This window comes from Ranitomeya variabilis, chromosome 5, assembly GCF_051348905.1.
Source record: "Ranitomeya variabilis isolate aRanVar5 chromosome 5, aRanVar5.hap1, whole genome shotgun sequence".
Classification (NCBI taxonomy): domain Eukaryota; kingdom Metazoa; phylum Chordata; class Amphibia; order Anura; family Dendrobatidae; genus Ranitomeya; species Ranitomeya variabilis.
The window spans coordinates 101070482-101087170 of record NC_135236.1 but is presented as its reverse complement, the minus strand read 5'-3'; the positions used below and the strand labels follow the sequence as shown (position 1 = coordinate 101087170).

The 16689-nt window shown below is 40.4% G+C and overlaps 1 protein-coding gene across 1 annotated transcript; it reads right to left on the bottom strand.

Moving 5' to 3' along the window:
* Window positions 1–9236: 9236 nt before the first annotated feature.
* On the bottom strand, window positions 9237–15605 carry LOC143773392 (gastrokine-1-like). Its single transcript, XM_077260855.1, has 6 exons — window positions 15558–15605; window positions 15421–15468; window positions 14225–14362; window positions 13686–13793; window positions 11572–11701; window positions 9237–9678 (listed from the first exon to the last, which is right to left on the bottom strand). Exons 1-6 carry the CDS (start codon window positions 15567–15569, stop codon window positions 9605–9607), a joined length of 510 nt encoding a protein of 169 aa, XP_077116970.1. The 5' UTR covers window positions 15570–15605; the 3' UTR covers window positions 9237–9604.
* Window positions 15606–16689: the final 1084 nt, after the last annotated feature.

Genomic DNA, 16689 nt, shown 5'->3' with positions numbered 1-16689 from the left:
TCAAAGCTTTTACGCTGAAAAAGTTGAATAAAAGCATTCAAAAGTCAAAGAATTTTGGCGCAACTCGAATTTGTGCTGCAATTTCACAACGTTTGGCATTTTCTCAATGAAATGGGGGTGAAAGGGGTGTAACGCTAGAGCTTATCTAATTTATGATGAGCTCTGGCATTCATTACAACAGAAAACTCACTCTAATACCCGACTGTAGTGAGATTTCTGGGTGGCAGACACCACTTGTCATATGCTCAAGATTCATGAATAGGTATGCACTTCTTCATGAACTAGAAGCATCTGAATCCACCACACCCCTTTCATCAAGACTAGAGATAAGCAAATATTTAAATTTTCGGTTCAGATTACGATCGCCGTATTTGCAATATTCGCCAGACATAGCCGAACGCCATTGGAGTCAATGGGAGTATAGATGAGTAAATATGTTTGGAAACAATCATCAAAAGCATAAAATCGGCACGAATATGGTACAAATATGGCACACAGATTCTGCGATCGTTTTCCCAACATATTCACTTATCTCTAATTAAGGATGGTGAGAATATTGCCAATCTTGATGAACCGATATGTCTCAGTTGACATGTCCAAGCCAGGATCATGACCAAATTCTCCTTGTCCATTTCCATTCTATAATACTGTATATCTGCCCCCAACCCGACCTGTAAGAGAAGAAAAATAACTTTTATTATACTCACTTGTGTGGCAGTCTGGTCCAATGGGTGTCGCTCTTCTTGGTCCGACGCCTTCCTCGTTCTTGCGATGCCGCCCTCCTGCTTGCTTCGTGTGGATGACGCATCTCCTCGGCACCGCTCTTGTGCGCAGGAGCACTTCTCTGTCCTGTTGCCGGCAGAGTAAAGTACTGCAGTGCGCAGGTGCCGGGAAAGGTCAAAGAGCCCCAGCGCATGCTCGCTGTACTTTGCTCTGCCCTCGAAAGAGCAGAGAAGTATGCCTGCGCAAAAGCGCTGTGCCGAGGAGACTGTGTGAATGACGAAGAGATGTGGAGGGTGAGTCATCTATTTATAAGATATTTAACCACTCACGGGGTAGGTAGCACAGGTGAAAACATTTTATAATTACATAGCAATGCGCTTACCATGCAAGTGTGTACTCTGACACATGCGCCATAAGATCCAGATGTCCAGTGCATGCGCATTCAAGCCTAAGCATTCCGCATATGCTTGCAGAGACAGCGTGTCATGTCTTGTGTGCGCACCACAAGTCAGGGTCCATGACATGGTCACCTGACCCGCACACGTCAATGTGGGGATATCTTTGGCTTTAAGCTCAATTTGACAAGTAGGTCACGTGACCTCGTGCCGCAGAACATCTCTGAAAGGTATAGACATATGGTTGGACACTACTACAGGGGCACAAAATATAAAACCAAAGAGAGCATACAACTTCATGACATTCAATTAATATTCAGTGGAATAAGTGGGCAATTGACCGCTATGCCACATATCAGTATATAGTGAAATACCCTATATAACCATTGTTCGCCATATAAAAAATAAAATAAATGATATTGGGAAGTAGGGATCACCATGTTAGTGATCACCATATAAATATATTTTATTGACATAAATGACACAACAAAAGCAATTCACAAACAGTTTTAAAAAATTAAAAAGGCCAAAGGCGTCCTGTTGTGATGCCAGCAGCTGACTTCGGCATGTGACGGGAGCGTATGACCTCACTGCCAATCGCCCCATCACATGCACGCCGACGTCAACTACTGGCCTTGGATTGGCCAGCAGAGTGTATTGTTGCGCAATGACCCACATCCAGTTGAAGGGTCTGCTAGCGTCGGTAGACCCCTGACCCACCGGACTTGGTAGCAGCGGCGACAACTGCGACTGCTGTCATTTCGCGTCTGTATATTCCCCTGCTAATACAGTTAGATACCTTGTAATACGCTGTGTGTGACAACCACCATTCTGATACTGATGACCTATCCTATCCATCATTATCCTAAGCCCAGACAACCCCTTTGAGCTTATTGTCTCTGTCAGTTAACCTTTAATTAGTCATGTAGGGTCCATTGTCCCCAACCGACTTTGGCTTTCCCGAGTTTCCCCAGCAGTATTTTGGAAATGAAGGATAATTGTTCCTGGACTATCTCTTGTGTACATCTGCGAAAAAAGAAAAAGAGCATTACAGAAATGATATGCACACCTAAATATAGGTATAACAATTTTTATAGGTTTTAAGACCTCCTTGTTGCACTGTCATATTGCCATCAAGTTTGTTTGGAGCATATTTTATATGGCTAAATTAAAAGCTACCGGTAAGTTTTATTAATCATCCACAAGCTTCCACCCTGAATTTCTCACATTTTTTGATGATATGTATATTTTAAATTAGCAGCTAAGGGAAAGCAGTCAGCTGTGAGCTGGTCTTAATAGTATGGAAAGGGGCTAATATCCATGCACTTTCCCAGCCTATTAATATCAGCCTGCAGCTGTCTGCATAGCCTTTACTGGTTATTAAAAAGGGGGACCCAAAAATAAGATGAAGTGGGGTTCCACTTATATTTAATAACTAGCAAAGGCTAAGCAGACAGCGGTGAGTTGATATTAATCAAAATAGTGTCCACCAACATATCAATCTATAAGAGGGGCCTCAGATAGCCTGAAGCAATTACCTCATAATAGTTAATAGTGTTCATGAAACATATGACATCAAAAAGGATACAAAATTATCCAAAAACCATCACTTAACAAAGAAATAATTAATAAAAAACATCAATCTTTATTAGAAATATTAACATACAAATATAAAGATAACATGAACCGTGTGTACCAGGAAACATGTTTGAGGTATAGAAAAAATAGACAATCAAATCCATACATGTAGTGGAACAGACCAAAATTCAGGATACAACACAGTTAAATGATCATAGTAAGGCTCCACCAGGTCAGGAAAAAAAAAAACAACAAATGGAGCAGTAATTCATAAATTGCTCTTACCCATGTTGCTATAAGCTTCTGTCTGTGATGCCACAGAACGCCCCGACGTGCGTTTCGCGGATGTGCTTTCTCAAGGGGAGTGATAGTAATAGGCTGGTAAGGGTCCATGGATATTGACCCCTTCCCAGACTGATAACAACAGCCCTCAGCCACCCTAGAAATGGCGCGTCCATTAGATGCACCAATCCTGGAGCTTAGCCTTGGCTCTTCTCTCTTGCCCTGGTGCGTTGGCTATCAGGGTGACTGTTTTGGGGTTGATATTAGATTTGTAATTTCCTCTGAAATCTAAACACGTAGTCTAAAATAAATAAAAACACACACAGAGAAAAGTTCTTTAATTTTAAAAAGTTGTGTTAGACAATTACTTATTTAATACCATAAAAAAGTAATCCAAAGAGTTCGCCATAATCCATAATATGGACGTCCCATGACGATCCCCAACTGAGCTACATCTGGAAGTTGTGATGGGCAGTGTTATCAGTAACGTTACCACTCACCACGGCAGCTGGAACAGCGTGAGAACCCTGCTGCAGTGACGAGCAGTGACGTCATTAAGGTTAGCGCAGGTCACAGCCAGCGGTTCTCACGGTAACCTCTGTGTGATCTGCCAGCTGTGAACTGCTTTAACATTATTGACCTCACCACTCGCAGCGGTTCTCATGCTGGTTCTTAAAAATAGGTGGGACCCCACATCATTATTTTAATAACCAGTTAAGGCTAAGCAGATAACTGTGAGCTGATATTAATAGGCTGGGAGGATCCATGGATATTGGACCCTTCCCAGAATAATAACACCAGCCCCCAGGTGTCTGCTTTTCCTCAGCTCGTTATTAAAAATAAGGGGGGACCCTACATCATTTATTTTATTATTTAATTTATTTATTATCTAAATACAAGCACAGAAAACTACACACACAGAGCACTGATTATATATCTCCCTGACATTTCTATCCTATTCTGACAGTTTGGGCTGTGAAGTTACTGTACTTGGCTGATGAAATGTTGAGTTTCCTTTGAGGTGTATGCATATAAATTGGTCGGCACACGCATGGTCCGTGTGTCGTGCAATTTTTTTCTCTCACCCATTGACTTGCCTTGGCGAGTCTCATCCGATATACGTGGCCAGCATGCTGCATATTTTTCCCAGTCCAATCTAAGCTGAGAAAAAAATTGCAGATGAATAACATTAATAAACATTTTTTATCGGATTGCGCTCATCGGATTTAAGGCCCCACACACGTTAGACTAAAGTTGACCGAACCTGTTGATATCAGAGGGACCAGTCTACAATCTAATGTATATGATGGCCTTGATAACTGTCCTTGGACAAATGATGTTGGGATATGAGAAGTGTTCGACCTGCTGAATTTCAGAGGCCAAAGCTTTTATTCTCCCAAGAGCACCCATGCCGAACTCTGGCCCGCGGGCCAAATCTGGCCTGCAGGGTGAGTATATTTGGCCTGCAACACCGAGCAGTCCCTCCTTCCTGTTTGGTTCACAATGCCACGCAGGCTCCCAGCCAGAATTGCATTTTCAAATGTATTGGCATCCTAGATGCCGATACAGTTGACAGTATCATTCTCCCTCTGCTTCTGACGTTTCATCACAGAAGATGCGGTGACGTCATTGCAGAGGATTACGATGCCCAGCAGTGCAGAGGATCAGAAGATGCATTTCAGAAACAGGAGCAGCGGGGGAACAACGAGGGGTATGTATTTAGTTATTTATTTTTTTATGTGGGGCCCATTATTCTGTATGGAGGACAATATGGGGCCATTATATTGTATGAAGCACTATGAGGGGCCATTATACTGCATAGAGCACTATGTAGGATGCATTATACTGTATGGAAGGCAATGTAGGGCCCATAATACTGTATGGATCACTATGTGAGGACATTATACGGTATGGAGCACTATGTAGGGTGATTATATTATATGGAGCACTAGGTGGGGACATTTTACTGTATGTAGCACTATGTGGGGTCATTATACTGCATAGAGTACTATGATACCTTTGTATATCAGCAAGGTGTCTGTTGTGGTACCATTGCCACGGGACCAGAAGTGATTCTAACCAGAGCAAAGTTAAAAAATCAATATTTATTAATAATAACCAGTATAAAATTAGTGGATATATAAAATAGACAGGGCTAAAACCTCCATGACAAGGGAGAGAAACACAGTATTCTAGCACTTATGGTTGGAGTGGTATCAGGACAATAATGGAAATATCTATATATCAATAAGGGTATACGATAGCCAATATATAATTCAGTTACAATATATTATCCATGTGGGATTCGGCAGGCATAAAATGCAAAAAAGGCAAATGATGAAGAGTGATTATAGTGATTAAAATAGTGGACTAATGAATCCTGGAGAAATATATCAAAGTTAAGATAAACCTAGTGCAGGAAATAATTAAACCCATATGCTGGTTCCTTAAGCAGGTTTCCAGTAAATATCACACTGTGATATCTGATAAATACACAGTCTATATACGAGATTTCAACCAAAGCTGAGGCTGAAAATATACCCCCTATGGAACATTAATTACCTAAGTAGGGCTGATGAGTAGATTGTGAGGCTGGTAGTGTTGACCACAGGTGTTTGTAGCAGGGCTGTGCTCTCTCTCCCGCGCAGAATAGTATAGAGTACTATGTGGGGGCATTATACTGTATGGAACACTATGTGGGGGCATTACACTGTATGGAACACTATGTGGGGCCATGATACTGTATGGAAGGCAATGCGGGGCGCATTGTACTGTATGGAAGACTATGTTAGTTCCATTATACTGTGTTGAGGGCTGTGGGAGGATTACAGTTGGGAAACCATACTGTGATACATTGCTGGAGGTGTTGAGGCAAGTGGTTACAGTAGGGTCATCATTCCGTGCATGTGAAGAAATTCACTGTAGGGGTATCTTAATGTGTTTGTAGGGCACTCTTGTTGGCATAATACTTTATTATCTGCATTATTCCAGTTTTTTAGCCTTTGTTATTACGGTACATATTTAAATTTGGCCATTGGGCCATATGCTTTTTACTGCTCTTACATAACATATATTATTCCAATATTCTATGATCTATTAATTAAAATGTACTTTGTTCCTGGGACAACTCCTTTAAGTTTGTTTACATATAAAAAGTAACACCAAGAACAGTAGTAGAGCAGCAACAGCCCGAATGACCGGGGGAAAAAAACATGTACTCAAACCGTTAACGGTCTGACGGTTGCAACGGAGGTGCTCGCATGAAAAAAAGCAATCATAGCGTGGAATCCAAAGAACAAATGTGGCAGCACTCACCGGTCCTGGAGTTAAAACGCCTTTATTCATACATGGAAAAACATCTTCACGGCTCGGAGGAGAGGGGTAGTGGCTGGGGTGTGCGGGGAGAGACTGTTATGATTGTTACCATAAGTGTGAGGTTTGCATACATGCAGTCACATGCTAACTAGATGGCCTCACTCAGTGCCAGTGAAATTAGCAAAGCCGAGTACAATTGGTCTGAATGTGGCCAAAGGTATGAAAATTGCAGTCACATAACAGCCGCTCCCAATGCTGGCATCGCAGAATCCTCACAGTGTGCACTATGAGGATTCAGAAGTCTGACGTTTTGTATATGCTGGTAATATTTGGTTATGGTGTGTTGGTGTTTGTCATTTTGCAATATTATTATTTTAACATTATAATTATTTCATCTTAAATAGTAATATTATTGGTATTATTAGAAATAATGGTCTTGTAGGAAATCTTGTTTTAATTCAGGCAGGGTAATATTAGTAATATATCCCCATCTGGGCCTCGGGGGTGAAGACAGCATGGGCCTGTATGATTTCAAATGCCAGGGTTGAATTTCAGTCCCAGTCTGTCCCTGCAAGTGACTGTCAAATATCCTTAACGTAGGCCTGTCTGCTGTGGAATTGATGGACTGGGCATGAAATGCCATTCATGATTTCACTTTGTCCTCACATCTGCCATCAGGGAACAGTAAAAGTGCATTTTATCTTGAAAGTGTTCCTAGGAACGTTTGTGTCCTGGTAATCGGTCAGTGTGAGAAGGCTGACAATCATCTGACTAATGAGCATAACGCTGCCTAACTGGGGGAGCCAGCTGTCAATCAGCATGACATCAGCAGTCTCACCACGTCGACAGAGCAAGACAGAAAAAAAGCCACTTGTCTATCGATGTTAGGTTAGCAGAGGCAGCTGAATCGCCAGCAGGAGTGGTCTGAGATCACGCTGTGCCGGCGAAGAACAGGCAGGTAGTTAGCAACTACCTGCCTGTTAGTGCTGAGGCACTTTTTTTTTTTTTACGAAAGTCCCGGATAGCCCCTTTAAGTGATAAATGCAAAAGTAATCTGAACAGTTTAACCTACTTATATTGTAGAACCAGATAATATTTTCTGAAAGAAGAGGATGTATCGTTTTTTTCATGGAAAATAGAAAACTAAATATTAAATTTTTGTTGTAGCGCCTGTATTCTGACTTTGTGGCTACAATTATTCATGAATATGTAAGAATTATGTAATGTAGACACAATGTCAAATTTATTTTGATCAATTACGTTTCTTTGCCCAGGAGGTTTCCATATATTATGGTCATAACACATGGAATTGATTATAAGACAGTTATTGCAAAAATGGCTATGAATGTTTAATAAAATTGGGTAAATAGGAAAGAACTGAGCTTATTATCAAGAAGCCGCCTAAAATATTCTATAATATATCCTATAAAATGGTGAGATGACATTAAAGGGCAGGAACCCTGCATGAAAAAAAAATCTATTTTTAAAAAAAATCCAATACCACATCTCTCTACCTAAAATAGCAGCCTTGAACCCTTGGTAAGCATCAACAGCGCTCTTCAGACATCACTGTCTATAATGGGATCTGTTGGGTTTCTTTTATGGTGACTGTCACTTTACCAAACCAAGTGCTACGCTATTTTGTATGGAATTTTTGGTAAAATTTCTTGGGTCTAAGGGGTAACGACATGCCTGACATGCCTGTGCAAGGAGACTTATAGGCCATGCAATGCTCCTCTGGGACATTAAATATGTACATTGCCTCTTCAGAGAGTAAGAGGACTTGAACTCTAGTGTCACATCTTGGAAGCAGAAATCCTAAAAGTCAATATCGACCCTTTAACCAGCCTTGCCATATGACTTAGTATAAAAGCCACCCAGAATCTGAAAGAGGCAGTAAACGGAGCTTCCAATACAGATGTAATCTGAGCCTTAGACGCTGTGCTGTGACATCACTGTGGTCTTCGCTACCAGCAATAATGTCACTGTTTATTACATTTTTTTTCTTTCTTTTTATATTACACCTGTTTTGTGACATCACTGTGTGCACTATCCTTGTATTGAGATACCGTGTTTATTATCCTTGGGCTGTGACATCACTGTGTGCATTATCCTTGTATTGTGATACCGTGTTTATTATCCTTGGGCAGTGACATCACTGTGTGCATTATCCTTGTATTGTGATACTGTGTTTATTATCCTTGGGCTGTGACATCACTGTGTGCATTATCCTTGTATTGTGATACTGTGTTTATTATCCTTGGGCTGTGACATCACTGTGTGCATTATCCTTGTATTGTGATACCGTGTTTATTATCCTTGGGCTGTGACATCACTGTGTGCATTATCCTTGTATTGTGATACTGTGTTTATTATCCTTGGGCTGTGACATCACTGTGTGCATTTTCCTTGTATTGTGATACTGTGTTTATTATCCTTGGGCTGTGACATCACTGTGACTTTTAGCTATAGCTATCACTATGTTTATTGGTATTATTTTTCTACTTTACCTCTTTTCTGTGACATCACAGTGGCGCCCACCCTGATATACCACTGTGCACTTTATGACCATAATATGACCCTCTTTATGCAATGTTCTTTTCCTATGACTCCTTGGTATTTACTATTCACACATTATGGCATTGCGTTGTTTGGTCACCTTGGTCATTACTCCTGTGCTGTGACATTACTGTCTTTATTATCTCTGTATTGTCACTTTACTTTATTATACTATACTATATTTATGGGTTTTATGTCTTATTTTTCTTTCGGGATCCTTAATGAGTAAATTGAAGGAGGAAGTAGCTAACTTCTTTTCCTACTTGAGTTTCTACATAAATCAATGTAGCTGTCTACTAGGGACATGGAAATGAAGGTAAGGATAGTTTTGGAAGCATGCTTTAAAATCTGAGGGGTTCATTATACAATGAAAGAGACATTATTCCCTGAGAAACCGTTTTATTGCAGTGTTTAGCTTCATGAAGAAATCTGATAGTGGGATTCTCTGATTTAAGAAAGGTCATCTTAAAAGCACAGGCTGATACCGAAAATGGTGATGGAGCTGGAGCTGCAGCAGATAGCGAATCCTCTGGCAGAACCTGAAAAGGGACGTCTGTTAGATTACATTCTACACAAAGGCTTTCTACAGCTCAATTTCATTTCTACTTTTTTTTTTTAAGAAGACACAAGCAGCCGATAGCCACAGATAATATTTTATTAGATGAGATTTAGGGAATATAGAAAGGATCCACAATTCAAATTAGTTTTCAAGTGTGTCCATTCAGTGGGCAGGGGTCGTTTGGATTGGCATCTTAAAAACAGAAGCTGATTCCCAAAATTGTGATCATGCTGTTGGTTCTGCAGAGGGCAAATCCAGCTTCGAAATCTGAAAAGACATTCTTGTTATAACGCTAACACTCACGTAAGGTTCAGCAGTGAAATCACAGAATCTGGATGGAATGTGGAATTTTTATAGCGGAACATATAGGTTAAAAATTCACACGCTGATGCCATGTCTGCCATAGAAACAGGGCACTACTATAGTATGAAACAAGAGGGCGGATCACAGATTATTCACCCACGAAAACAACTTTATTTGATTTAATATATTTTCATGATATACGGTGGCTTGCGAAAGTATTTCACCCCTGTTGGCTTTTTACCTATTTTTTTTTACATTACAACCTGTGATTAAATATTTTTGTAACCCGATTTGTGTGTGATGCATCGGCACTAAGTAGTCGAAGTTGCTGAAGTGAATTGAGAAAAATATAGGCGTTACATTTATGGGATCAAAGCTTGTGTTTAATTTTTACATACGAGAAAAATGGATGCCACACTGATTGCAAAAATGGACACCTAGCCAACAAAAAATGAATGAGGATTGGATTCTGCTCATTGGGGCAAAATATTCCTTTATTTCTCATATGCAAAACAAAATTCCAGTAAATGGACGTTAGAATGAGGTGATGGGGGTGCAAATGAGCAAAAAAGGATATGTCCCCATTTTACTTTTGCTATAGGGTTTCTCAATAAAAAAATAAAAATTAAAAAAGGCGAGTTTATTTCCTAATTTCACCAGATATAAATAATATGAATAACAGTCCACATTGTAATTATATATAAGAAATGTGCAACCTTTATTTTCCAAAAAAGCCTTCCTCCATCACTATAATCAAACCCACCAAATCCACCCACTATCGCAGGCAAGACTTCTCTTGAGCGTCTCCTCTCACCTAGTTTCCCCCCTTCTTTCCATCCGGCATTCTCACAACCTATAACCCTAAGCTGGATTTAAACCTTAAGATTATTATGACAAGCGTTTTTATAAACGATAATCTTTCAGTGTACACGGACTGTCAATCACCCGATGGACGAGCAAAACGCTCTTTCATTGGGTGAAATTATGTTTTGTGCTGCACAAAAGATGATTAGTCTCGGCAGCACATCGTCCTGTGAATTGTGGCGGCCTATCCGCACTGACCGTTCTACCATCGATCGCTCAGTGTGCACCCTGTACTGTGGTCTGCCTGTGTACACAGACTATTAAATGCCCGCCTGTTGGTAAATGTAGACCGATGTCGGTGGTGCCGGTCCATGACTAACACTCACCACCTGATATGTCTAGAGCTGCTTATTTATCCCCTAACCCCTTATATCTATATTATCTCCAGTTTGTAAGCTCATAAGAACTGGGGTCCTACCTAGACTATCTTGTAAACAATGGCACCCAATGTCTGTACCCCGTGTCTGCAGTTATTGCAATGTGTTACCACAATATAGTGTAATGTGTCATGGCACCACATGGCTTCACAATAATGGGCATTATAACAGATGTGCTTGTGTATTATAGTTGGAGACTAGTATCATAGAATCATAGAATAATAGAGTTGGAAGGGACCTCCTGGGTCATCATGTCCAACCCCCTGTTCAATGCAGGATCTACTAAACCATCTCTCTGTTTGAAGACTTCCATTGAAGGAGAACTCACTGAAAACTTCCATTGAAGGATAACTCACCACCTCTCGTGGCAGCCTGTTCCACTCACTGATCACCCTGTCAAAAAGTTTTATCTAATATCTAATCCGTGTCTCCTCCCTTTCAGTTTCATCCCATTGCTTCTCATGGGGTAATGCTACTGTAATACGTAAAATATAGTCATGCAATGTAATAAATACTTAGGGAAATGGAAATAGCAACTATCTATAAAAAAGATCACGTTTGGGCCATACATTTTTTTTCTCATTTTTTGAGGATAGCACAACAGAAAGACACTTACTGGGCATCTCTATGGCGGTGTAGGCTGGCATGCCCTTGCACAGGGATTCGATGTGCTTGCCGTACTCTTCAATCTGAACGATGGGTCTCTCGTTGATGGTGTAGGTCACCAGCTGGTTGTTGGTTGGGACCTTTAAGTAGAATATACAGATGTCACAAATCGTTGCGCTAATTACAATTGCATAGATTCCATTGCATAGCAAAATGCTACAATAGGGAAAAATCGATTGATCAGAAGGGTAATATCGGGACTCAAGAAGAGGTAGCCATATTTCAGGAATACAGAGATGTGCATGAACAAATGTAATAAATGTCATAATCAGCCATAAAAACGATGACACCTGACAGGGCCGCTTTAAATCATCACTCTATGGAATTAACCCATCTTTATGAAAAGTCTGTCTCCATAGCTTGTACAGTAACACTTTGGGGACACCTACTGGTCAAAATACAGTACTGCATTTACTATCCTGCTTGTACAAGAAACAGAAGCTACATTTTTACCATTGGTAAATTATTATCTATGGTTTATTTTCATATTAGGTACTTTTTTTTTCACTTTAAATATTTGTCATTACATCTATCTCTAATTGTTATATTTGCTGTTCCTTCTTTTTCGCTGCACATTAGATATGTTATGTTAAGTATAGCTTTTCAGCCTTTTTGGAGCCTTTGGCAGACGCAGAGTAAGCCTTGCCAGCATCAGATTGATTACAGAATGGTAAATGCTGGTCTGAATTTAATGTGAAATTGAGAAGACATTTCTAGCTGTCGGTAACAAGTCTGTCGTTTGGCCACTTCGCTTCCCCACCGCAGACCCGGGCTGGGGGATACGTGTTTGGCATTATAAAGCGTGCACATATGTGAATGTTTTTATATGGAAAGAAGCCTCCCTCTCCGGCATTGGTGGCGTGGATGCTCCAGTTTGCTGTGTCAGCTCTTGGCCAACACCTTGGCATGACTTACACCTCCATAGCTAAGAGCCTGAGGTTTTCCTGCAGCCATTAAGAACCTGTTTTATTGCTTAAATATGATGAGTATGAGCAAGAATCAATAATCTTCAGGAAAGTCTAACATTGAATTGCTTTAGGTAAACATATTTCACTGGTCAAATAACATTTATACAGTTTTTAAAGGGAATTTGTCACCAGGTTTTTGATACCTAATCTGTAGGGGCAGAAACCTTTATTCTTGCAATGTGTCACTTACTTGGCTGCTTAGTATAGCTCTCATAAAATCACAGTTTTATATCACTATTTGGTTTGCTGCACGGTAGTCCAACCACAGTCCCACCACTGATTGGCAGCTTTCTGCCTATGCACAGTGTACACAGCTGCAAATCAGTGGTAAGGGGGCGGGGTTATACAGAGCTCAGCATTCAGAGAACTGCTAGATGTGCAGCAGAGAAAATAGTTTTTTTAATCAAAACTACAGCATCTAGTAAAGTAAGTAAAACATCGCTGGAATTAGGGTCTCCGTCCCTACATCATGCTGCTCTCAGATGAGATAGCAAAAACCTTGTGGTGACAGATTCCCTTTAAGTATAAATGTAGCATGAGCTGTAAATAAATAATAACTCGTCTTCTTGATCAGGGGAACCATTGGTATGCATCAAATTCCCTTTGCTCAAAGAGATGTCCATCCAGCTAACGGTCCTACAGTTACCAATGACAGCAATTTCGGAGACCCTTTCTGTAACATAAAGGGGTGCACTCGTTGGACCTCCCCTGTTTTAATTGTGGGTCTTAATTATCATGATCATCCCATCACAGAGGTCTCATTGTACATAGTCCCACAATTGGCTCTATTTGCCTTCCATTCCCTTGAAGCAAAATAATTACATCAACGTGAGAGGACACTGGTGACCCTCTAAGGCAAGGATGCTCGTTTGTCAGTCTTCCACCCCATGGACCTGCTGTCCTAGAGGCTGGACATCTCAGAACTATACTTGCTTTACCGGCTACTGGATTGATCTACGTTCCACCTTCTAACTAGAAATTAAACATTGTCTTCACCATATATTTTCCAAAATCTTTCTAATTTGCTGTAATTTGTGACATTATTCTAACACCTCTAGCGCTGACCAAGATGACTCATCCATTGGTATCATTTTACCTTTTCGCCCTTGGCAATGGCACTGAGCTGCTCCATGGTGGGGAAATTTGGCTTCATCTTGGTGACCACACAGATCTTCTTGTTGTACAGTCTTGTAGCAGCAAATCCCTGGGATGGAAAAGAATACATTTTCGAAGTGAGACCAGGAGGATCTTGGCATTCCCAACTGTGAGGGACCAAGATCCTTTCTACCCTCTATGTAACACAGTGAATGAGGGGCTCAATCCGATGCAGGAACCTTCTCATCTCCAGAGAGCAAAATACAATGATCATGTGCTGCTAACTTCTCGATCCAATGTGTACGTTTTGTGTAGAATGTCCTCTACATAAGTCTTAGGTTATAGTAACCATTTTTGGGTTACTGCTCCCATAAAAGTTTTTATTCTTCTTTTTTCACCATTAGAGAGTAGTTTAATGTCAGGGAAGGTGGCCATACTTCTTCACTTTTCTATGGAGATCCCATGAATTCTTATTATGTCCCTGTCTCAATGTCTCAATGCCCAACACACCAAAAGTTAAAATCACATATAGAAGCTTACCCTTGCAAAGTCACAGACGGAGTCCCAGGAGTTCCAGCCGTTCCAGTTGTTGATGTTGGCCACTTTTTCCTGATTGTCAATGTTCACTTGCTGGTTACCGTTGCCGTCATCATTACCTGAATTATTAATGTTGATGTTCTGTAAAAAAAATAAAAATAAATAAAAATGTACATGTAATAAAATAAATACTTATCTCATTGAATTGCACTGTTACTGGATCCAAAAACCCAGATTTGTATGTACTAATATGTGTATGTATAATCGCATGGATCTGATAATAAGATGAACTGGGGATATCTAAAAAAAAGGTATTTTTGTGTCTGGATTATTTTAATAGTCATTGTAACAACAACAAAAAAGAAAAAAAATAAGTTTACTTTTGTTATTACAGTAAGCGACAAATGACTATAATGACTCCAGATATATAAGGTATTGATGCCATTTATCATTATTGGCACAAAATGAACATGTTTTAGAAAGATAATCTGTAGCCCATTGATATTCCCAAGAGTCATTTAAATGCTTCCATAAATAATGATGCTCTGATGACGCTATTAACTGGAAGACCTTTATATGAGTCTATCCAACCTGGTGGTTCTGCAATGCAAATCTAATTTCATATAATGCAAATTCAATCCATTCTTGCAGTATTCTAGAAATCATTCGACAGACTGCTGTTCACAGCACAACCACTGGATTGCTAAATAGAGACACAAGGGGCATAAACGTCTCCCGACAGAGTATCACAAAATCTTGTTTTTTTAAGCTTAGATCTCACACCATTCTTCTTTGCATGTGTTGGGCCAAACACAAAGGTAATGGATGGTACACATGTATCAATGAGAATAAGAAAGCCTCATTGCAAACCTGAATCTATTGAGATCTATCAGGATAAAATGTGATGCATTTGAAAAAACAAACATAAGAATGATAACCATCCGACCAATGTGGTGAGGGTCTTTGGCTCTGATTATGTTGGTGTCATGGCTTCCATTTTCACAGATGCATGACAAACATTATGGATCTATTATAATCTAACATGATCAATTTTTATCATTTTTTTAACCCTGTGATAGTAAAGGACTAACACATATGGGAACAATGTGAAAATCAAGTAAACAAATACAAAAGCTATACAGTATTCCCTGCCATAGGATAAAGTCAGCCGGTGCCCAACCGTACATCCCGCTACTTACACCATTTGCTAGAGCTTGAGTCAGGAAGACTCCAAGGACGGCCACAATCTAAACATGGGAACATAAGGAAATATTACCATACGTTACACAATCAAAGTCTCCTCTTTACATGAGAAACCATTCATAAGTGTCCTCACCAGGAGTTTCATTGTGGATTCTTGTCTGGTGAAGAGTGATTGCAGCTGTAATGTAAAGTCCAATTCACCGTATATATTTTATATACAAACTGCTGTTTACCTAAGGAATGGCGTCACATTCCCTGTTTATTGTTCTGAGTTGAGTGCACTCTCACTATCTGAGCTGATATGGTCCATGGCAGGATCATGATAACACAACTGAAGGCTCTGCCCATTTCTCTGTGCCAGTCTCATTAAAAATGAGTTATACAAAGGATTCTGATACGGATGCCAGTTGGTTCTATATGCTGAAGGTGGGGCACAATGAAAGTCAGTGGGCCAAGAATGGTGTAAGATTTATTAGGAAATTGTGACCTAGGTCTCAATTCCAAATAGAGGTGTGACAATTGCCTTATAGAAATTACGGGTGCATGATTCAGGGATGTCAACACTTTTTGAGAAGGGAATTGTTTTTTTCTTTCCTTGGAAAAATAATTTTCAGAAAATGCTGCTGTGAGTATTCATGAAGAATGCCAGAATACTATTTCTGGCTATTTCTGGCTATTACATGACTTGCTTATTGTGTTTTTCATCAGTTGTCCTCACTGCAGACTCCATCATTAATTGTCCTTGAGCTACTGGGTGAAAGTTAACTGCTATGATGTCTCCCAGACACTGCACACACTGACATGAGGGATTCCTGCTCCCCTGTATTTTGTAACACATGTTCAGAAGCAGATAAACAGATTGTTAGGGTTTGCGGAACGCACCAAATATATTTATTGGTGTGATTGGTGCGTTCGCAACCCGGGATCCACCGTGCAGGAAATATCCCGCCGCTAAGTGGATGGCGGCACAATATGGCGGTATTAACCAGCTCTGTTAGCTTCACAGAGTGGCCGAGAAAGCAAAGCTCTGTGATCTGTTAGCTCTCACAGAGACACAGGCTAACTACCCAGAAGAGAGCAGTCAGTGGTCATGCACACACACAACACTCCTCGCCGGAGGTGCCAGCATTCTAGGGGCTTATTTCAGCCGGGTCCCTGAACACATTCATGCGTATGACCACAGTGGCGCAAAGCATGTAACTTTTGAAGATACTAGCGCATGGCCATGCGGCCATGCGAGCCTTAAATAGCAGCAGCACGTACAA